The 21,517-nt window shown below is 54.6% G+C and overlaps 8 protein-coding genes across 8 annotated transcripts; 5 read left to right on the top strand and 3 right to left on the bottom strand.

Moving 5' to 3' along the window:
* Positions 1–4,176: 4,176 nt before the first annotated feature.
* Positions 4,177–5,898, top strand: GUITHDRAFT_86490 (FKBP-type peptidyl-prolyl cis-trans isomerase). The gene is made up of 9 exons (XM_005834113.1): positions 4,177–4,186; positions 4,367–4,429; positions 4,619–4,707; positions 4,816–4,867; positions 5,086–5,139; positions 5,182–5,241; positions 5,368–5,400; positions 5,539–5,628; positions 5,783–5,898. Exons 2-9 carry the CDS (start codon positions 4,400–4,402, stop codon positions 5,852–5,854), a joined length of 480 nt encoding a protein of 159 aa, XP_005834170.1. The 5' UTR covers positions 4,177–4,186; positions 4,367–4,399; the 3' UTR covers positions 5,855–5,898.
* Positions 5,899–6,645: 747 nt separating this feature from the next.
* Positions 6,646–7,383, top strand: GUITHDRAFT_69929 (hypothetical protein; the record flags this gene model as incomplete). The annotated part of the gene is made up of 1 exon (XM_005834112.1): positions 6,646–7,383. A coding segment is annotated over one exon (738 nt), but the record flags the coding sequence as incomplete, so codon positions are not given.
* A 174-nt stretch (positions 7,384–7,557) lies between these two features.
* Positions 7,558–8,515, top strand: GUITHDRAFT_94088 (hypothetical protein). Its single transcript, XM_005834111.1, has one exon. It carries the CDS (start codon positions 7,609–7,611, stop codon positions 8,464–8,466), a length of 858 nt encoding a protein of 285 aa, XP_005834168.1. The 5' UTR covers positions 7,558–7,608; the 3' UTR covers positions 8,467–8,515.
* Positions 8,516–8,992: 477 nt separating this feature from the next.
* On the bottom strand, positions 8,993–9,301 carry GUITHDRAFT_107099 (hypothetical protein; the record flags this gene model as incomplete). Its single annotated transcript, XM_005834110.1, has 1 exon — positions 8,993–9,301. One exon carries the CDS (start codon positions 9,299–9,301, stop codon positions 8,993–8,995), a length of 309 nt encoding a protein of 102 aa, XP_005834167.1.
* Positions 9,302–11,073: 1,772 nt separating this feature from the next.
* Positions 11,074–12,087, top strand: GUITHDRAFT_52423 (hypothetical protein; the record flags this gene model as incomplete). Its single annotated transcript, XM_005834109.1, has 2 exons — positions 11,074–11,688; positions 11,881–12,087. Coding segments are annotated over 2 exons (822 nt in total), but the record flags the coding sequence as incomplete, so codon positions are not given.
* A 400-nt stretch (positions 12,088–12,487) lies between these two features.
* Positions 12,488–14,783, bottom strand: GUITHDRAFT_137775 (hypothetical protein; the record flags this gene model as incomplete). Its single annotated transcript, XM_005834108.1, has 6 exons — positions 12,488–12,646; positions 13,032–13,130; positions 13,381–13,509; positions 13,649–13,731; positions 13,918–13,991; positions 14,092–14,783. The coding sequence occupies 6 exons, from the start codon at positions 14,781–14,783 to the stop codon at positions 12,488–12,490; spliced, it is 1,236 nt and encodes a 411-aa protein (XP_005834165.1).
* A 459-nt stretch (positions 14,784–15,242) lies between these two features.
* GUITHDRAFT_107096 (hypothetical protein) lies at positions 15,243–15,818 on the bottom strand (the record flags this gene model as incomplete). The annotated part of the gene is made up of 1 exon (XM_005834107.1): positions 15,243–15,818. One exon carries the CDS (start codon positions 15,816–15,818, stop codon positions 15,243–15,245), a length of 576 nt encoding a protein of 191 aa, XP_005834164.1.
* Positions 15,819–19,264: 3,446 nt separating this feature from the next.
* Positions 19,265–19,913, top strand: GUITHDRAFT_152184 (hypothetical protein; the record flags this gene model as incomplete). Its single annotated transcript, XM_005834106.1, has 2 exons — positions 19,265–19,704; positions 19,753–19,913. Coding segments are annotated over exons 1-2 (545 nt in total), but the record flags the coding sequence as incomplete, so codon positions are not given.
* Between the last annotated feature and the right edge of the window lie 1,604 nt (positions 19,914–21,517).

The raw sequence follows: 21,517 nt of genomic DNA, 5'->3' as shown, positions 1-21,517 counted from the left end.
AAGCTCGAGCGGCAGGTCCAGCCCTAAAAAGAAGCAACATGAGGAAAAGGCATGAGCAGAGGAGGAGGAGGAGGAGGAGGAGGTGGTGGTGGTGGTGGTGGAGGAGGAACAAACTGACGACGACAAGGAGGAGGAGGAGGAAGAAACTAAGGATGAGAAGAATGAGGAGAAGGATGAAGGGGAGAAAGAGAAGGAATAGAAACAACACAGCAGAGCAACAACAGCGAGCAAGAGCAGCAAGAGCAATGACAGGGCTTTCACCTTGACTCCAGCAAACAGCAGCTCAGGCGTCAGGTTTCGGTTGTCAAACGCCATCATGACATTATAGACCAGCAGCTTCGGCTTGCTTCCTGCAGCAGCGACGTCATAGGTGATCTCCTTCAACCAGGCTCCCGGACCCCCCGACGTCACCACACAGCCCCTCACGCCCGCACCTCCCCCTCTCCCTCCCCCTGCTCCCTCGCTCCCTTTCTCTCTCTTGCTCTCTGTCTCTCGCAAGAAAAGGGAGAGGCGGTGACGATGAGGGGGGCGAAACTCACTGTTCGCGATGAACTTGTAGCAGGCCTCCAGCCATCTCTCCGTCGGGATGTAGAAGAGCGTCATTATGCTCGTCATGAAGTCAGCGTTCTCAATCGCCATGGCGAGCTCGTGCGACGGGGGGTTGGAGAAATCGTGGACGATGCTGGAGTCGAAGATGCCGCGGCGACTCCCGTACGCTGCGCACATGTGAGCACGACAGAACAGGCGCGAGCAGGGAGGTACAGAGAGCTTGCTCCGAGATGTCCACAGCAACAACGTTGAAGTCCCACTTCTTTTTCAGAGGCTGATCGTCGTGCATCCAAGATTCCACCGCCTTCTCCCAGTTCAGCCCGAACTTGTAGGCAAGGGTTGTGTTGCCGTAAGAGGACCCGAGCTCGACTGCGGACATTCCTCTGTCCTTGGGAGCGAACTTCTCAAGCTCCTCGTTGATCATTTCACAGTACCGGTCATGGTAATGCCCGTAATCAACAGGGACGAGCCGCTGTACGTATGCCTGCGGTGAGTTTTCCACGTAGATGTTGCCGAAGTCTTCCTGGAACACTGGGTCATGATACACAAGGAAGAACAACACGATTAGTACCTTGCCCATGATGGATATGAAGAAAACTCGAGGTGTTGATACGCAACGACTGAGCAACGTATTAGATCGTTCCATGAACTTGAAATGCAGCAGTATTCTAAACTCGCCAGTCTCGGAAACATTCGGAAATATGTAGCGCAGATAAAATCATTTCGTGCACTCAAATACCGCAATACCCCTCTAGTCTCTTCCTGATCCTAAACTTGATTGTATTGGGCAACAACCATTCAAGAGATCCAACCTCCGGATCAATTATCCTCTTCTTCGTTCGTCCTCTCCTTTTGCTTCTCAATTCCTCTCCTCTGCTCTCCTGGTGTCCTCTGCTCTGCTCTGCTCTGCTCTGCTCTGCTCTGCTCTGCTCTGCTCTGCTCTGCTCTGCTCTGCTCTGCTCTGCTCTGCTCTGCTCTGCTCTGCTCTCGTCGGATCCTCTGCATTCTCTCTCCTCGCTTCGCCTCTCCTTTCTACTTACTTGCCCTGTTGCTTCTCTTGGATTCTATTCTTTAGAGGGACTCAAGACAAGGGTGGGGGTACTCAACAGATATCAGGGTAGGGGTAGTTACCCTACCACACATCTTATAAAAATTTTCCCATCCAATTTATACTCATGAGGGGGTGTCTCACATATTGAAGGAGTACCATCCCCTCAGGATTTTAGGATCCAGGGGTGGTGACACTTAAATGGGGGTTGATCACGTTCTTCAAAATATTATATTCTTAAAAGTAATTTAAACAGTACTGAATGCACGTGCCCCCGTACAAACAAGCAGTTTGAACACTGACTGGGGTCAAATTTGACCTCTGTTTTGACCAAAGTCAAAAATTTGACCGCACGGTCTGATCAGGCCCCCGGACCACCGGCCTCACTCAAGAGGCCGGCCCCGGGGCTGCAGTGAGAGGGCCCGGCCGACCGGCGGCCCGGGCCAGGGCGGCGGCGTAGCTCTCATGAGGAGACTGGGGTGGACCTTGGGGTGGGGTGAGTCATATAAAGGAGGCGAGCTGTTGAGGGCTAAACAGGGGGGTAGTGGGTCAGGGGGTGAAGTTTACAGAAGGGTGGGGTAGTTTCAAGGGTCCTCAATTCCAAAAGGGGGTAGTCGTAAGGAGGCAGTTGTAATTTATTGCTGGGGTAGGGGGTGAGAAAGGGTAGGTGGGGGCTGGAGACCAAGGGGTGCAGGCAACACCTGGAGCTGGTGAGATAACATAGGGTGGGGTAATATGTAGTGAATTAAGGGGTGGTGTAAAGCAATTCAGGGTAGTCAGTGTGCAGTTGGTCCTAATTGTAGGTGGAGATCGAAAAACGAGAGAGAGGGTGGTGTCTGTTCAGTATGAGGGTGGGGTGGGGTGGCCGCTTTGAGCGTGACGCCTTTCTAATGGCGAAAGTAGCGGTAAGAAGAGGAAGAGGAGGAGGGGGGGAGGGAGGAGGAAGAGATCGCAATGCACCAAAAGGACAATAATTGTATTGACGAAAGCATGTTGTGTCTTTTCCTCAGTTCTCCTGCTCTCTTTCCCAAATTTCCTTGAATCCGTTGTACACTCCCTTTCCTCCTCGTGTGAAATGAGGATGAAATCCCTGCTGGTCAGCTTGCACCTATCTTACCAACACCTTTCTGTTCTTCACACTAGAAACGATCTGTGGTAGGTTTGAGCTGAACACCCTGCAGTTGTTTTCGTCCGCAGTCCTTTGCGCCATCCCCGCGGCGTCGGCGTATGTAAATGCCCCCACAAACTCTCTGGCTGTTCGTCAGAATGCACTTCCGTCGTTCTCGAGGGTCAGAATTTGATGCTGATGAGCATATTCGATGACCCTCCTCCTGCTGTCCAGGCCAGCCCCAAGCCTGTTTGCTCCTTGAAGATGCAGCAGTATGAGGAGATCAGTCAGGAGGAGTACGAGGAGCTTCTGCGCGCTGCTGGAAAGATGTGAGCCGAATCGTCTCCTCCGCCTCTATTTCCATCTCTTCTCCATCGTTTCATTCTCCTGCCCCTCTCCTGCCCCTCTCCTCTCCTCCCCCTCTCCTCTCCTTTCCTACCCTCTCATCTCGTCTGACTTTATCCTAAGGCCCCCCAAGGCCAAACCTGCCGCCCCCGCCGCCCCCGCCAACCCCTTCGCCGCCTTCGGCAACCTGTGGGACCAGCAGCAGTAGACGCGTTGGGCTGACGACAACTTGCAGGTTCGGAGGAGCGCAGCAGGCGCCAAAACAGGAGGTGACAGCCAACGTGGAGGAGGAGCTTGTTATGACTGGATGCCCTCTAGGTCTTCGAGGCTGAAGACGTAGCGCCTCCTCCTACTCCTCCTCCTGCCCCTGTACCCAAGGCAAGATCACAAAGTGCAAGGATTTTGCGTTCTAATCGCCGGTCAGGCTGCCCCTCGTGCTGTGCCAAGGGCTGCTGTTCCTAAGGCTGCCGCTGCCCCTCCTGCCCCTCCTTCCCCTCCCAAGGCTGCAGCTCCACCACGAGCGGCTCCTGCTGCTCCTGCCAAGTGAGAGAGAGTTGTGATGACGAGCATGCATGACGGGAGTGCGCGTAGCCCCTTCGCTGGTCTCTTCGGTGGATTTGGAGCTCCCGCCAAGAATGTTCAGCAGCAAGATTTTGAGGTTCTGATCTTTATCCCTCCTTCCTCCTTTTCCTCCTCTCTTCCTCCTTCTGCGCCCGCTTTGGCTCCACCCATCTCTCTTCCTCACTGTCATGCAGGCTGAGGCCAGAAGGCTCGAGGCTGAGGCCGCCGCCGCCGCCGCCGCCGCCGAGGCAGCAGCAGCAGAGGCAGCGAGGTGGAGGACTGGAAGTGACCATGCGCGCTTATTGGCTTACAGTGTGACAGGATCGAAGCCGAGCAGGCCGCCAAGAAAGCAGCGCCTGCCAACCCCTTTGGAGGTCTCCTGCCTCTACTTCGCTGCCTCTTCCGCGCTCTCAGCCCTTTCTTCGCTCCTCCTCCTCCTGCACTTCCTCCTCCCCACCCTCCTTGTCTCTGTCCTGATCCTTAGTTGATTTTCAGGCCTCTTTGGAGGATTTGGAGGGTTTGGCGCTCCTAGCGCTCCTGCTGCCAAGCCAGCAGCCAAGGCCACCAGCAACGAAGTAACTCCTCCTCCTGCTCCTCCTTCTCCTCCTCCTGCTCGTCCTCGTCCTCGTCCTGCTCCTCCTCCTCTTTACTTCCTGCTCCTTGCCCTTCTGGGATGTTGCTTTCCATGATCCTTGTCAAGTTTCCTCGTTATCGGCTTTCTCCTATCACAAACCTCAAGTGAGAGCTCCTGTCAGGTTGAGGTGGACGAAAAGGAGCTTCGTCAGCTCATGATGAAGTCCCAGCGTGACGAGATCAAGGTCAATCATTGCTTCCTCTCCTCTTCTCTCCTCCCCTCCATTACTTACCCGTTGCTCATTCGCTCCCCCCCCCCCCCTCCCTCTTCTCGTTCCTTCTACCACCTGTCGTGTTCTCGTTCTCCCTCCTCCTTCATCCTCTACTGGCACAGCATATTTTCGGCTTGTACCTGACTCTTGCATGCTCTGTAGGGATATTCTCTTGCTGGCGGAAAGTCCGCAGTGCCCTCCAGGGCTCCCCCCAAACCTGCCGCTCAGCCACGTGCTGCTGCTCCTGTCTCGTGCGTAACGCTGCCTTCCTTCCCTCCTTTGCGCTTTCTCTGACCATGACAACCTCCCCCTTCCTCCTCCCTCTCTCCTGCTCTGCTCTTTCCTTACTGCGCTGGCAGCGGCGTCAAGGTCACTCAGATTCGCCGCGGTGACGGTATCAACTACCCTCAGGTGTTCTCCCTTCCTCCTCCTATCCTCTTCGTGTTGTTCACGCCTCCTTTGCTGCTTCCTCCCTCCTTCATCTCCACATGTTCCCTGCATCCCTGCTCCTCTAATATTTCCCCTCTCCCTCTGTGTCTCCCCTCAGTCTGCACCTCCTCCTATCCTCGTACCAGTTCGTCCTCTGTCCTCCTTGCTCCTCCTCTTCTCTTTCTCACCTCCTCCTCCAGCCCGGCGATGTCTGCACCGTCCACTACGTCGGCAAGTTGAGGGCCACCAAGCAGGTAAGGAGGAAGGCCCCACCATTCCTAGCTGAACCCCAGCAGGTGTTCGATTCCAGCATCAAGCGCGGTCCCCCCTTCACCTTCCAAGTGGGAACCGGACAGGTGAAAAGATTCTCCTGCCGTGCTCCGCTCCTCCTCCCTCGCTTTCTTCGCCTCTCTAATTTCTTCCTCTCCTCTGCTTCCATCTTTTTCCTCCCGAACGCCTGACTCTTGTGCTCGCTCTTTCAGGTTATCCGTGGGTGGGATGAGGGAGTCCTTCAGGTCAACCTCCTCCTCTCCCTGTCATCTCAACCCTTCCTTCCTTGATCTCCCTCCCCTCCCCCTGTTGTTCGTTCTCCTCCTCCTCCTCCCTCTCCCCGCTCGTCTTTTGTCTCTCCCTCCCCTCACCTCCGGCCTCAGATGTCCCTCGGCGAGAAGTCTCAGCTCGTTATCTCCCCTGAGTACGGTTACGGCGCCACTGGCCAGGGCCCCATCCCCCCCAACGCTGAGGTAATGCTCTCTTCTCCTCCTCCCTTCTCCTCCTCTTCTTCCCCTCCTCCCATCCCTCTTATCTATCTCCTGCCCTTCCTCCGGGGCCTCCCGCCCTCCCTCAACCATCTCTTTCCCTCCCTCCACTCCCTCCTCACTCTGATCGCAACTCTAGCTTGTCTTCGACGTCGACCTCCTCGCCATCAACGGGCAGAAGGCTGGCGGGCGATTCGCCGGAGGCAACTAGAGCTTCTCCTGCTGCAGACGAGAGCAGTGAATCACGCAACTACCTACTATGATACACACACACTAGCACTGACTCGGAGCCGGGCCGGGGCACTCGTGCATCATGGCATCGCCGCCGGACCGGATCATGCCCGCGGGCCGGGGCCCGTCCCCTCCCGGGCCGGCCGCCCGGAGTCACTGACAGTCAGGCACGGTCACCTGGTCACGGTGCCATGAGGCCTTCAGCTGAGCTGCCAGCTGGACTCGAGGACAGGCTGTCACAAGTCTGAAGTTCTGGTCTGCCAACATCACTGGTCTTGATTCCCACAAACTTACCTGAACCACCCGAGCTCAGCTCCACCCCACCCCTGTGACTGTATCACCTTTTCAACGTACACCCCTACTTTCTACTGTCGCTGAACCCCTTCCTTCTCTGCTGCAGACCGCCTAAACTTGGAGTACCCCTACTACTGGTATGTTCATAGTCGGTTGTCACGAAAAGGGGTGGTAAGAAAAAATTCCTGGTTAAATTGGTGTTGAGGTGGTGAGATAACAGGGGGTACTTAATGGGAATTAAGGGGGTAAGGGTACTGGAGGGTATTAGGGGTAGGGTAGGGAACCTGATTATCAAAAGGTTCCCTCCCGTCCCATCCAGTAATCTCTTCCTCCCCCTCCTCCCGTTGCCACAGCCGTTCCCCTCCCCTCCTCCTACCAAGCAAACCCAGTCTTCCTTCGATCCCTGTACCTGCCATGGCATCAGCCGCAACCTTTCCCAGTTATCCTCTCTCCCGAGGAGAGAATGGGCATTGGGAGATGGAGTCCCTGTCCTATGGGGATCCTCTTCTGCAGTTGCTGGGGGGCCTGGTGCGGGGGTTTCCGGAGGAAGGCATTCGCTCGCTGATTGAGCAAGCGGTGTCAGAGTCAAAGGAGGCCAAGGATGTAGAGGCGATCAAATCCCTCTTCGTCTTGACCTTTCAGACTCGGTGGTGCCGGGGAGGAAAGGGTGAAAGAGCCCTGTTTCTCGCCATGATGAGGATCCTCCACGAGAAGTTTCCAGACGTTGTTGTCGAGCTTCTTGAGCTTGTGCCTTCCTTTGGCTACTGGAAAGATCTGCTGTTTCTGCTTGAGCGTTGCAAAGCAGCAAGCAAGCAGATCGGTTATGAAAGACTGGCGGGCAAGGTTTGGTCCCTGTTCGCAGACCAATTGCAAGCAGACCATGAGGAGTTGGTCCTTGCAAAGAAGGAGGCGCGAGAGCCGAAACTTTCTCTCTGCGCAAAGTATGCTCCTTCTGAAGGCCATGCCTTTGACCGTCAGCTGCACGCTGTGCGCTGCATCTGCGAAAAGATGTACAAAGACATCTTGAGCGGTACCAAGCAGCCAGAAAAAGCAGCACGGTATGCTAAGGGCAAGTACCGCAAGCTTCTTGCCGAGCTGCGAAGAGCGCTCAATGTCTGCGAGACAAAGATGTGCGCCCATGAGTGGGACAGCATCGATTTCAACAAGGTGCCCTCGCTGGCTGTGAAGCGCTACAGCAAAGCCTTCCTCAACGAGCGCGGAAATCCTCCCCAGGAGCGCTCCAAGGATGCTGCGAGGCTCGCATGCCGGGAAGCTTTCCTGGACGCTATGCGCTCAAAGAAGCTGCAAGGGAAGCAGCTGTTCCCGCACGACCTTGTGAAGGAGGTCTGGGAAGAGAGCGATAAGAGGGGAGGCATCTCCGAGGCCAGCCGCGAGCTGTACCAGTGCCTGTGGGCCAAGGTCAGAGAGGGGGTGGAGGAGATGATAGCAAAGAGAAAGGAGGAGCTGCGAAAGAACGCGCAGGACCTTGAGGACGCTCTTGCGGCCAAGGAGGCGAACGAGAGCACCGGTAAAGTCTCGCAGGTGCTCTCGATCGTCCAAGATGCCCTGCAAGACAAGGCGATCGCCTCCGGCTCATCGAGGCCTGTCGACCTCGGCAAGACCATCGCCATGTGCGATGTTTCCGGGTCCATGAGCGGTGTGCCCATGTTCGTGTCGATCGCCCTTGGGATCCTGTGCTCCGAGCTGTCGCACCCGGCCTACAAGGACCGCGTCCTCTCCTTCTCGTCCGAGCCCTCATGGAGGCTTCTCGGGGACTGCCGGGACTTTGTGGACAAGGTGCAGCACGTGAGGGAGTCGGACTGGGGCTGCAGCACCGACATCTACAAGGCCATGGAGCTCGTGCTGTCCCTCGTTGAGGAGAAGAAGCTGAGCTCGGAGGACGTGCCGAACCTCCTCATCATCTCGGACATGCAGTTCAACAGTGCGAGCGATGCCGAACCGAGCACTCTCTACGAGAACCTGACCAAGTTGTTCGCTCAGGCAGGAGAGAAGCTGTATGGGAAGCCCCTCGATCTCCCTCAGATCATCTTCTGGAACGTCAAGGATGCATGCAATGGTTTCCATGCTCCTCCTGACGCTCCCGGCATCACGATGCTGAGCGGCTTCTCTCCTGCCATGCTCAAGTTCGTGCTCTCCGGTGAGCTGCAGCAAGAGCTGTTCGAGTCCACCAGAAAGCAGTCCGCTAGGGACATGCTGGTGAATGTGCTCGAGGAGGAAGGACTCGCTCCTGTGCGAGCCGCGCTCGACAAGATGGACGAGAAGATGTTTTTAGTGTGAAGATAATTTAGATAGCTGTGTGTTGCTTGTGAATAAAGAAAATGATCGCAAACCTTCCATCACACTCTCACTTGTCACGCTTCCTCGCATGTCTCAGATGCTTTCAGACGACTGAAATGATATCTTACAATTTTCCGTCGTCTCTGCCTGAGCTTTAGGAATGGAAAGAAAGCTCACCTTAATGATGTAATTTACTGATCAACTACATACTCAAATTGGATCATGGTAACTTCAGTCACCCCTTTCCACTTCATGTTCGACGGCCTCACAGTCCGACTTTGATCGAGCTGCTGTCTCTGGGACGGCTCGATCACTCGGGGGGGGGCGGGGACCGATCGGGCGGTCCCCCCTGCGGCCGAGTAAGAACATTATCACTGACTCAGTCAAAATCATCTAGCAAGGACCAAGTCGAAGGCGATTTGTGGAAGCAGTTTGCGGTCGATTTTACTGAAACTGTCCGAGTCATCTATCTGAACATCAAGATAGTTTCAGTGCTGCGAGAAATCATTCGAGCGTCATACAAACATCAATCAGGGATTTCGAGTCCACATACTTCCTCGAGGTACTTGAGAACCTCAACATGCTCTCCCTTGCTGGCGTAGTGCGCGCATGTCCTTCCTGCCTCGTCCGCCTGCGCCAGCAACTCGCGCCCCCCAACTTCTCCGAGGTACCTTAGCACCTCCATATGGCCTTCTGAACTTGCCACATGAGCGCCGGTCGACCCGTCGAATGATTTGCCTACATCCAAGTAGCTCTGGACCCTCTTGCTCAACCAGGTATCGTAGCACATCCACATACCCTCCCGAGCTTGCAGCATGGACGCATGTAGATCCATCCTCGTCCTTCTGCACCAGGAGATCCTTTCTCCCAACTTCCACGAGATACTTGAGCACCGTGACCTCAAAATGCCCCGGCCCCTTTTCGCAGCGCTTGCCCAAGCGGCGCACAGGTCTGACCATTTACATCTGCCTGTTCCAGCAGCTCCGGTCCGACTCCAAGTATCTCAGCGCCTCTACATGTGTCTCTACATGCCCTTCTGAGCTTGCCTCACCCCCCTCATGTCCGCTCGAGGCCCGCCGGGGCCGCCGCGTGGGCCCCGGGCCCGGTGAGTTTGCATCAGAGAAAGCAAGCTCACCTCGCTTACTTTTGATCGATTTCATAAAAGACAGAAACTTTGAATTAGCTTTTCTACCCGAATGAAAAGGGCAGCACAGTGACCCTAGGTTCGTGGAGACCGTTGCCATGTTTGGAGTTAGCGGAGACGGCGGCGGCGGAGGAGGAGGAGGAAGGAGAGAGACGCGAGGATAGAAGAACTTCATCGTCTTCAAGCTTCATGTCAGCCCAACAAGCTTGCATAGACATGTTCTTCCGTCAAAAATCGAGACTCCAAACAAGCAAGTGGAAGGCATCTGAAGGGAACGAGCCTGAAGGAAAGGAAGGAGTGCAGGCATGCGAAGCAAGAGAAGCACAGGACGTGTTCCAGTTCTGCAACATGGTTGTGATCCATCAAGAAGGCTTCTGCGATTGCCGTGAATGCGTAGAAACGAAACACAAGGTTGAGGAGCAGGGGGGGACAGTCTATGAAAGGAGCGCCATCCAGCGCAAGAAGAACACCCTGCTCGAGTTCTTACAGGAGGATGACACGTTTGTCATCATCCATGACGAGACGAGCCTTTCTCAAGCTCAACAACACCTTGAGGCGCCTCTGCACTCCTTCTCCTCCCACTGCAAGCGATTCAGCTGGATCGACGAATGCATCGTACAAGGAAGGCTGCTGCATGATGAAGAGCACACCTGGAAGGAGAAGGAGAGACCGCGAGAGGCAGCCAGCCCGCACCCTCAGCAAGTCATGACTCTCTGGAAACCAGCGAGGAGAGGAAGGGAGCGCGGAGATCAAGACTCTCCCGTTTCCCTCCCCTCCCCTCCCAGCGACGTAAAAGTGACGACTGCTCTCCGTCCTTGCAAGCTGCGGAGATGCGAGACAGAGTTTGGGCACAAGAGCAGGTGTGAGCGAGAGAGCATGAGCAAGCAGGCTGCCAACAAGATAGAGAGAGAGCACGCGGGGATAGCAATTTCCAACGAACGCTCTGACCGCTTCGAGACAGTGATCCAACGAGCACTGGTCCCCTCCGACGGGGAAGACGAAGAGCAGGAGGTGACAAGAGAGGGGATGGAAGAGAATGAGGGTGGAGAGTAGATGAACGAGTACAAGCAGGAGGGGAAGGGGAAGGAGGAGGAGCAAGTGAGAAGATGCGTTGCCCTGTCGGTTTCCGCCTTAGGCTCATGGACTGACTGGTCCTGCAGGAGGATGCATCAAGCTTGTTGCCGCCGGACCGGCAGGACCTCTACCGTCAGTCGTACCTGTGCGGGAGGAGCAGGGGGAAGGGAGTGGAGCTTTCTCACAAGGAGGCGATGGAGGATGGGACGATACGGAACAAGGAGCTGACGATGGCACTGAAGGAGATGGAGGAGACGTACGCGGCGAAGGGAGAAAAGTGGAGGGAGATGGCTTACCGCAAGGCGATCGCAGCAATTTCCAAGGTAGAGGTCGAGCTGACGAGCGAGAACTGGAGGGCGGAGCTGGCAGGGAAGGCAGCGATAGGGAGCAGGATAGGAGAGAAGATCCAGGAGCTCTTCGACACGGGGAGGATAGCCAAGTTGGAGACCATGAAAAGCAACCCGAACCTCAAGATCCTCCAGGAGCTGAAAAACGTGTGGGGGGTCGGGGACACGTTAGCCCGTCGGCTCATCGCTGCCGGGATCCGCAGCGTGGAGGAGCTGAAGGGGAAGACAACGGTCGGGGAGGGGGCGAGGCAGGTGCACCTGCCGACCCACGTGAGGATCGGGGTAGAGCACAACGAGGACATCAACACGAAGATGCCAAGGAGGGAGGTGGCGGCGCTGGAGCAGGCGATCCGCCAGCATGCACAGCGAGTGGGGGGAGCGACGGTGGAGGTGATCGCGTGCGGGAGCTACAGGAGGGGGAAGCAGGAGAGTGGAGACATCGACTGTCTGCTCACGCGCAAGGACGGAGGGTGCGGCGTTGAGGTCGTGGAGAAGCTGATGGAGGAGCTTCAGAGCGAGTTCGACGTGAAGACGCTCTCCCTCCCCTCGAGGAGCGCGAACCACGACGGATGCTGCAACTGGATGGGTATCCTGCGGAGGAAGGGGACGGAGGGGAGGTGGAGACGGTTTGACGTCAAATCGTACCCCATAGACCAGGTTCTCTCCTCCTCCCTGCTCACTCCTGTCCTGTCTGTGCTGTTCGCTGCTCCTGCTCGTTTCTCAGCGCCTTCCTTTTCCTTTCACTCTGCTAGCTGCCTTCCTCCTACCTCCTCCTCTACCTTTCTCTCCTCTCTACTCCTCCCCTCTCCTTCCTTGCTCTCTCCTCTCTCGCTCACCCTTCTTCCGCAGGTCCCTTTTGCCCTACTGCACATGACGGGATCCGACCACTTCAACCGCTCCATGCGCCTCCTAGCCAAGAAGAAGGGCCTCTCCCTCTCTGACCATGGCATCTACCGAGTCACCCGCGGAGGGGAGGAGGAGGAGAATTTCTCCCTCCCCTTTAAATGCACCCGAGAGAAGGACGTGTTCGACATCCTCCGTGAGTACCTTCCTCCTCCTCCTCCTCCTCCTCGTCCCAACCACCCCCCCCCCCCCCCTTCCTCTTCCACTTCCTCCACCTCTAACAATTTTGTCGTCCCTCCTTGTGATGCCCCTGCCCCTCATCCTCTACGTATTTCTCTACTCCCTTCACGTTCTTCTCCCTCAAGACTCTGGTCGTGCTCGTCCCATTGACATTTCGGTTGTCAGATCTCGAGTTTGTGCCGCCAGAGGTGCTGGGGCATCTTGACTCTTGTGCTGGGCTCTGACTTGCTTCTACAGGATCGTCACAGCGGCTTCACGCCTGCTGACTTCAAGGAGAAGAAAGAGTGACAAAGGAGCAGAGGAGACAGTTACATTCCTCCTCCTCCTCCTCCTCCTCCTCCTCCTCATATCATCATCATCATCATTTTCATCATCATCGTTTCATGTCATCTGCTATCAGCCCATGTAAATGTTCAACCAGCTTCTCTGTCTCCGCCAGCCTCTGCTCCAGCACTTGTTCCAGCAGCTTGCTCCTCGTCTCCTCCCTCTCCCCTGCCTGCCGCAGATTCGCGCGCACCCTCTCCTGCTCCTCCTGCGGATCGGTCACGACGAGAGCAGAAAGAGAGAGGAGAAGACCTCAAGGAAACGAGTCAGGCTATTCAAACACGCCCGCTGTTGGTCGTTCTCGTCTGCTCCTGCTCAGGGTCATGGCAGGAGGAGACGAGGAGCGAACTTGCCGAGAGGATGAAGGAGGAAGATGTGCGGGGGAATATCCTGTATGCGCTGAAGGGGAGGATCAGTGATGACAAAGAACAGTGATGCTGAAATGAGAGAAAGAGCCTTTAGGCAGATGATGGAGGAGCAGAACAAGGAGGGGCAGGAGGGGCAGGGGGAGCAAGAGGAGTAGGAGTACGTGAGGGTTGAAGGAAAGAAGGATCACAAGAATGAGAGGGGAGTCGGAAACCCATTCTTCTCACCCGGATGACTTTTGTGCTCAATCTTAATATGCTCCTTCCATTGAGGTTCGCAGCTCTCAGACGATTGAGAATTTCTGATCTTTCAGGCCCTGGAAAAGTCTGGGGAGAAGGTCAGCGTACGACATTTCGGAGATCATTCGGAAAGGATGCAACGAGGAGAATATCAGGATCAGGGTGAAAGGGCTCTTCCCCCCCCTTCCCCCCCTCCTCTGTCTCTGTCTCTGTCTCTGTCTGTCTGTCATCCCCCCCTCCCCCCCTTTCTCTGTACCAGGTTGGGGGGGAAGCAGGGAGAGGGGGGGGGGGTAGAGGAAGGGAGGCAAGGAGGGAGGGACTGATTCCACGTACTCACATCCACAAGGGCTGAGAAATCCACGTTCACTCCTCTCTTCTCCTCTCCTCCTCCTCCGTCTGCCGCACACGTGAAACCGAACATGAGCGCAAGTTGCTCGTCGTCAAGGTTGCCGTAACTGCTCCACACCTTGGAGACATGGTAATCGTCAAGCGGAGAAAGAGAGGAGATGCAGATGAATGGCATGCACTTGCTCGCCCTTCTGGTATGCTCGGTCAACGAACAAGGAAACTCTCCCCGCATCATCGAGATCATCTTCACCTCTCACGTTGTACGAAACCTGCGAGACTTCAACAGCCCCACCAGCCCTCACGCTGCTTACGTGCGGGTTGTGATTCGCAAAGTCAATCCCTGGTGACGAGCTACAAGTCAACGCTGGTACACTGACGAGCGGGAGACGAAGACAGGACAAGTCGGAGAAGGTGTCGGGGAACATGGGAGGGAGGAGAGAATGAAGGAAGGATGAAGGGAGGAAGGAGGGAGGAAGGAGGGAGGAAGGAGGGAGGACGAATGGAGGAGGGGAACTTTAGAGGTCACCAGGCAGAAGCATCATGAGGCCGCCAAACTCATCCACAGCGTATGCTCGAGAGAGCACCAAACTCTTGGCCCATCTTCACGTGCAAGAGAACAGAACATGTCAGCCTTGACAAGCAATGAGATCAGACGCAGCTTTGCCTGTAAGTCTGCAGGTTGTATGTTCCCCTAGGGTACCTTGACACGTCATGTGCGAAGATCGCTTCGTCAAGGTGCTTGAACTCTCGATCGACTGCTCTTGATATCTTACAGCTCTGCCTCAACAAGTCGCACTGATCGTCGAGCAAGCAAACACCCTCATCCAGCCACAGGGCATCCAACCTGTCCTGTGCTGGAAGAGCTTGCAAGTACCCAAACCAGCGGGACTGCTGACCTTTGCTCAACTCCCGCAAGAGCTGCAGGACGATACTTGGCTCTCCGACAGGAGACTCCTCGCTGAAGCCGTACAAGTCGCTTAGAGCTCCGAGAGCTCCAGTCATCTCCTCCTCCTCCTCCTCCTCCAGCTCACGTTCCTCGGAGAAGCAGATGCTAGCGGGCAGGGAGAGCACGCGCTGATCCTTGTGGAGCTCTTGCAGAGCGAACATGCCGAGCTGCCCGTCCGACGTCCTGGCGATGGTTACCAGGTCGCCGATGCCATTCGCGCCGTTGGTCTCGAGCCAATCGCATAGGGGCACGGCAGGTCTGATGGAGGAGCAGCAGACGGTCCGTCTCATAGCTTGCACCTTCCATCCCTGACGATGCCATGGCATAAGGAGGAAGCCCGTCGGCCGACGAGCAGCATGCGCCATGCTGCCATCGCACGAGCCCATGAGCAGCAGAGCCGCAGCCATGGCCATGGAGATGCGACCCTTCCCACCCCCCTCCCCCATGACTCAATTTTTTAATCAGATTTTGGTCAATTGCACGCTCGTGTATGCCAACAAGGAAGCAATTATCTCACGTCTCCATACTATCATGTTCATATCGCATGCTGAACCATCATGTTCATATCGCATGCTGAACCATCATGTTCATATCGCATGCTGAACCATCATGTTCATATCGCATGCTGAACCATCATGTTCATATCGCATGCTGATGTTTCCAATCGCTGCCGCCATGACTACTAACGCCTCCTCCTGCCGCCCACCAACTCTAAGCCATAGAAGACGAGGGGGAGCAGGAGGAGGGTGTACAAAGTTTTGAGCATGCATGGAAAACAAGTGGCTTTATTACCTAAGACACGCAACTGCTGACGAGGAAGGACTATCTGATTTTATCTTGACGCTTCTTAACTCCCTGTTATCTACACTCATGGTCCCTCCCTTCTCTTCACAGGTACCTCCACTTCAGATGTGAAGGAGCCTTGCTCCCGGCTCTCTCGCCATCCTCCTGCTCATCGACTGGAAGTGCTTCTGCGCATGCGACCGAACCTGCGCCGGCGACCGCGTTCCAAGAGCCTGTGCGATCCGTTTGGCAACCCCTGGTCCAAGCCCACCAAACAACACCCCCCCGGCATGGACCGGCCTAGAGTCTGCTGGGCAGTACCTGGACAGAAGTTCGATGAACTTCGCTTGCTCCTCGCTGCTCCAGACTCTTCTTAGGATGCCCTGCTCTGAGTCTGAGTCCTTGCTTGGCGACCGGACACCAGTGACTTGCTGGGACGTTGGCTGAGGGGAAGGGGAGGCAAACTGGAGCTGACTTGGCGACGGGGGCAGAGAGAGCAAGCTGCTGGTTTCGTCTGAGATGTCGTGCTGCCTAGGTGACGGAAGGGAGTCGGGATCGGTGAAGAAAGGATCTGCGTTAGGGTCCATGAGGAAAAGAAGATCCTGAGCTGAAGGGGGAAAGGCCGTGTCGATGTCCCGGAGGAAGAGAGAGAGCCAATCTGAGTCTGCAGGAGGCGAAGCTGTTGTCAGGATGCTCATGGTTGTTGGGAGACGGGGAAGTACACTCGAAGAGCACGTGGTAGAGGGTGGCAAATGCGGGATGTAAGAAGGGACGGTGAAGACGGGAAATACAACAGAGGTGCAAAGAGCAGGAAGAGAAGTGTGCAGGTAGGGGAGTAAGAGCGATGGAGGAGATGGAGAAGGAGAAGGAGGGGGCGGGTGTAAAGAGAAGAGCGGCTGGAAGGGGGTAAGTTGGGGAGGAGGAGCGGGGGAGAAAGGAGTGACTGCCGCTGGCGCCTCGAGTAAAGTGAATAACCACCCACCCCCTTCCTTTCCTATGTTACTACCCCTACCTCTACTTGGAGGTACATCTTGCCCCCTAAAAAGATATCATCACTTATGCTCCTGCAGTTGTGCCCCCATCCTCAACCGTTGCGTTTCTCGCTCATGTCTTTCTCCCGCTGACGGGGAAATAGAGTGTTATCATGAGGCAGTTCGACTCCGGGTGACAAGCGGCCGTCATCTTTACTGGTTACGTGGCGGGGGGGCTGACGGGAGAAGTTGCAAGGTGAGGGTCAAAGCCCCCGACTCTCAATGGTTTCAAGCCAGTTTGAGTGATTCCGGAGCCGGGCGGCCGTCATCGGATCCAACCGACTCGCCGGATGAGGCACCGGGGGACCAAAAAAAAGAAAGAAAGAAGAATCCGATCATGTAGTAGTACTCGCCTTGACTCAAAGTTTAGTTAAAAATCAGTACGCCGGGACTCCCGGACAATCAGGCTGAGACTCTCAGAGTAGAGGAGGCTTGACTCTACAAGTGGAAGCTTGCGTCAGGGTCAGGGTCAAGCCTCCTCTACTCTCCTGATTGTCCTCGTACCGTAGTACTGATTTTTTATTTAACCTTGAGTAAAGCAGTCGCACAGGCCATCACTGGGACTATGACGGCAAGAAGAGAAAAGACAGCAGCGAGAAACAACCGTGCCTGGCATCCTGCCGTCTGCTCTCCGAGGCTCGTCACTACCGTACGGTCCGGGAGTCCGAATCAAGGCTTTCAAGCGGCCGCAGGCTCACTGTCAAGTGGCATCACTGATACAAGTTCCGACCATCCCATCATGACTCATTATTTGAGTCAAGAAATACATCTGTGAACACCAAATGCAGGCTCATGCCGTAGGCATAAAGTGTTCGTGGCAGGCAAAGCGCTTCATATCCTAGCGTCTGCCCTGCTTGTGTTCTAGTAAAAGAAACTCCTCATTGTTCCTGTGCTTGTGAAGTATCTTATTCTCGAAGGCTTCGTGTCAAGCATTACAAGAGCTCTCAAATTCTCCTCTTCTTCACTGAACTAACCCAGAGTGGCAGCGTGGGTTGACGAAATCACCAGCACACATGCTCAATAGGGTCTCCTTGACTCCGAGGCTGCTTCAGTGATGAGACTCATTCGGGTTCTAAATTCCTTTCCTTTAGTTTGTATTGGGGTGATGTCACGTAACATGAAGACAGTTAGAATAGTAGCCTTGTTTCACTTTCAACAAACAAAATCAGAAAACAAAAGAATATCTGCTAATAGCTGGTTGAAGATCCTCGTCGTAACATGCGGATGTTGTAGGCCGCGACCTGGCTCGCGGGCGGGCTGTGGCTGGGGTATGGGCAGGCAAGGAGACAAGGATGGGGTTCCTGGCAGGATCGTGGTGGAGACAGGCTGGGGGACAGGGTGACCAGAATGGGGATCTGCAAGGGGATGTTGGCAGGGATGTTGGTAAGGATCAGGGGCAAATGGGGACGGGGCACTGGATGGCAGTTGATCGGAATCCGGAAACCGTTACAAAGTCTTAAAACTTAGGGGGTCGCCTGTTGTCATCAACGGGACGTACTGGGACCCCCGGCACTGTAATAGAAAATGGGACGCTTCGGTGTACCATACTTGATGACCCCTGAATCTATGAAAATCTGGGGTTATGGATGACAGGGGTGGGACGATAAAAGTATGATTTTTCCTAGGGTCGGGAGATCTAACGAGATTAGTACGAGGAGGGGGGCCAAACCAGGATTTCTAGATATGAGTCACCAATACCATGTATTATTCTATTGGAGGGGTACTTTCCTGGGAACAGTTGGGGGGCGATGTTAGGTAGGGTCAAAGCGAGGCAGGTAGTACATGCTTTTTTAAGATGGTACCAGTATAATTTTTATTTCAATTGAAACGTAGGAAGCCAATCAAGATTGATACAATACTTCTAAGGCATAATCCTTTCTAAAGAAATAAGTTTGAGCAAATATTTGTACCACAAATTCGAGCATCTACAAACCTGAAGGGTACGTAGGAGTGAATTAAAAACTACTTTTCCAAGAAAGGGGCCAAAATACCGACACTCAAGGGTCGGCAGATGGAGGGGGGCGATTGGGATTGGGGCTGGTGCAGGTGGGGTGGGTTAACTTGGAGGGGTACTTTGGTGGGTGGGGTACGAATTACTTCTTTCAAAGGGGTCAATGAGGAGAGTTGTGGGTGTTATTGAACGGGGTGGTATCGTGCTGACTGTCAACCCACAGGCAGAACTCCTCAGGACCACTGAGGGTGGGGTGGTCCTTCATTTTGCCCCCATGTTTATAAGTACAAATTTAATGCTCGCGCGATCAATCGAAGGGAATTGAATCGTTACGATTTCACATTATTCCATTTACATATGTTTGTATATGTAACGAGATAGCATCTTAAATTACTTATAGAGTCGAGATTGTACCAGATCAGATGGAGATTTCCTGATACCCCTACCCACTCATTTCAACCACCCACCATTTCCAAAAAAGGGTTGCCGCTTGAACACCCCTACTATACCATTGATTAGTCCTTAGAAATAACCGGTACTGAGGAAAAAACGTTTTCCCTACCCTGTTATTTTATCACCCTACCCTCCATTATTCCTTTCTCTCTCTCATTTCTGACGCCTCCCGACAGGCTTTCTCAAGGTCACTCTAGCCCCCCTGCAGACCAACTCATACCCTCCATGCCTATGTTGCGGCTGAGAAGCGTTGTGTTGCTCCTGCTTCAACGCTTCTCTGCTTCCATCACCCTCTCTGCTTCTTTGCAGGACACTGCTGTATCACTGCAGTTTTCTCTCCTCATCCCCCCTCCCCCGCCCCTCCCTTCACCAAGCTATGTCCTTTGCCCTTTGCGTCCTAGGTGTTGTGTTGCACAAAGTTTTTGTCTTCAGCGCTCCGTCCACTCGACAGAATTGAACATCAAACCTTCACTGTGCATTGGTCTTTCCCGCACATCTTTCACCATCACAAATTTCATTGTTACTCACCTGTACTCTTAACTTTGAACTGCGTCATTGATGATGATTGATTGTCAGTCCTGTTGTGTTGCAAACGTCCCGTTCGTTTTTTCGTAGCTGCTTTCCTATGTGAAGATGTCTTTGTGAGATGCCCAGCAAATTGAATTCGAAGTCCATTCAAGATCTAGACAATTTCATTGACTGTTGTTGCAGCGTGGCAGTGTCTTTTCGGTCTCAAGCTAAATCAATTTTGTGGGAATTTTGTGAATGCTGGGAAGACAGGAGCCGCACATGATGATTGGAAATCAAATGCGATATCACAATCTTTGGAGGAACACCCTGTTGCCTGAAGCTTCTTATCCTCGCCCTGATCCAAGTCTGCATCGATCGCTTGTGGAAAGCATGAGCACAGACTTCAGCATGTCACAGACCAGCTCTCCAAACTCAGCGTCATCATCTTCATCCTCGACTGCGTCGAAGAAATCAAGAAAGAGGACGAGGCTGCTGCCCAACTGCGATGATGTCACGATCTTCCCCAGGAGGAAGGCAGGACAGGACAAGTTAGGAAGCAATCGGCCACCCATAGTCATCACGAGACAGGTGCTAGAGAGTCATTTCAACATGCCGCAGCAACAAGTTTGTAAGAAGCTGGTGAGCTTTCTGTGACGAGAGTAGATTCATGTCCTGATGAAGTGGCAGGGCATCTGTGCAACCGTGATCAAGAAAGTTTGTCGACAACTCGGGATTGAGAAGTGGCCTTTCAAAGGCAACAAGATCATCCTGAGGAAGCAAGGGCTTGCTCCTCCGAAGAAGAATGACAAAGACGTTCCGGCCGATACACCTGCTATTCCTTCTCAGCAACCATCTTCCGTTGCCAGCCCACTTGCTGGGCCATCTATCATCAAGCCAATACCAACCCACCTCTCAGCCCGCGCTTCAGGCTTGAAGATCGAAAAGCCGAGCATTCCTGCTCGCCCTTTGCCGCAACCAGTAGCGCAGAGGCCTGTTGCTGCTGATCAGTTTCCAATGATCGAGGAGTCGGAGATCGACTGGCGCTTGCTGGGAGGCTTCCAGCAGTCAAGAGCCAACGTCATGGATCACTGCGATCCGCTGGAAAGGCTGCTGGGAATCTCAAGTCAACAGAGCGACACTCCAAAGATACCTGATGCTAAGGTGACTGAAGCCTTGTGAAGCAAGTCTAGTGCTCTTCTGACCCTTGGTTGCAGGACTTGAAGACTCTTGGGGCAGTGGATGCAGTCGAAGAAGATGATCAGAGCTTTGACCTGTCCTGGCTGGTGTCACCTGAACAGGCCAGGATCATGAACGAGATCGACGACCGTGACATGTTTGACCGCTTCAAGCACTCGTCGGACGCCGTTGACGTTGACAATTGAGTGGAAAGCCTACTCGCGTAGAATTTCGTACTCGAAATTCGTTCTCGGAGTACGGTAGAGCTCGACCATTTTGCCGGGTCGGTCAGAAGCACTGGCACGTTATTGTTTATTTGAAACCTGAGATATTCAATGAAAAGTCATCTTGACGAGAGCTGTACTGAGTCCAGCTGCACATGATGATCTTGGTAGTGAGGGTAATCATGAAGTTGATTCCGTGACGGTGATGCCGCGGTCAGTGTCCGCCGGGCCGGGGCCGGCCGGCCGCAAGCCTGAGGGCCGCCGCCCACGGTAGTCCGTCCGAGCCTCGGAGTCTGGCATGGCCCAGTGGTAACAGTGATCATCGGATGCGTACGGTCACCGTCCAGTGATACCGTAATACCATGACGTTGCTCAATTTTGATATCCTTCGAAGTTCAACTGCGTCAACTGTGCCAGTGAGCCTGACATCCCGAAGTTCATGCCATGATTGAACCGTTTGAACCCTGACCGTAACCCATCACCGGCGGCCGTGGCCCGGCCGCCCGCCGGAGTCCGCCGCTATCGGCGGCTGGCCCGGCCCCCGGGGAATTCCGCCGTTTTAACTTTGAGAAAAGAAGTCCGACGGTCAGTACCGTACCGTACCCGGCGTACGGTAAGGACTCAAGCCCGGGCCCGGCCGGCACCGCGCGGCACCGTCCGATCACTGAGATCATCCGGTGCCTCGGACCTTTCGATCAGTACAGTCCGATCATCAGCAGTTGACTGAAAACACGTGCAATTTCGTGACATGGAGCCAGCACCGGCGGCAGGAGGGGGAGGAGGGGGAGGAGGAGGAGGAGCGGTAAGTGCAAATCCTTGCCAAGTTGCGGGTACTGTGAGGCTTGGACGTGTCGAATAGTTTTGAGCCGTAAGACAACTGATGCCTGACCCATGGGTTGCAGGAAGAGCAGCAGCAGCAGCAGCAGCAACGGATGGTTCATCCAGGTGATGAACCGTTGAGATCTCATGTTACCGAGCTGAATCTTACCGATCAAGTGCCTCCTCCCGGTCCTCCGCCTCCCACTGCTCAAGTGGTCCGAGGTCCTCACGCG

This window comes from Guillardia theta, assembly GCF_000315625.1.
Source record: "Guillardia theta CCMP2712 unplaced genomic scaffold GUITHscaffold_27, whole genome shotgun sequence".
Lineage (NCBI taxonomy): Eukaryota > Cryptophyceae > Pyrenomonadales > Geminigeraceae > Guillardia > Guillardia theta.
This window is presented reverse-complemented; position numbering and strand designations above follow the sequence as displayed.

Bases quoted from the DNA above. Each gene is read 5' to 3' on its own strand.
- GUITHDRAFT_94088 (XM_005834111.1), top strand. From the start codon at position 7,609: ATGATAGCAAAGAGAAAGGAGGAGCTGCGAAAGAACGCGCAGGACCTT.
- GUITHDRAFT_86490 (XM_005834113.1), top strand. From the start codon at position 4,400: ATGATGAAGTCCCAGCGTGACGAGATCAAG. The intron at 4,708-4,815 runs GTGCGTAACGCT...CTGCGCTGGCAG, and splicing joins CGTGCTGCTGCTCCTGTCTC to CGGCGTCAAGGTCACTCAGA. The intron at 5,401-5,538 runs GTCAACCTCCTC...CTCCGGCCTCAG, and splicing joins GGGATGAGGGAGTCCTTCAG to ATGTCCCTCGGCGAGAAGTC.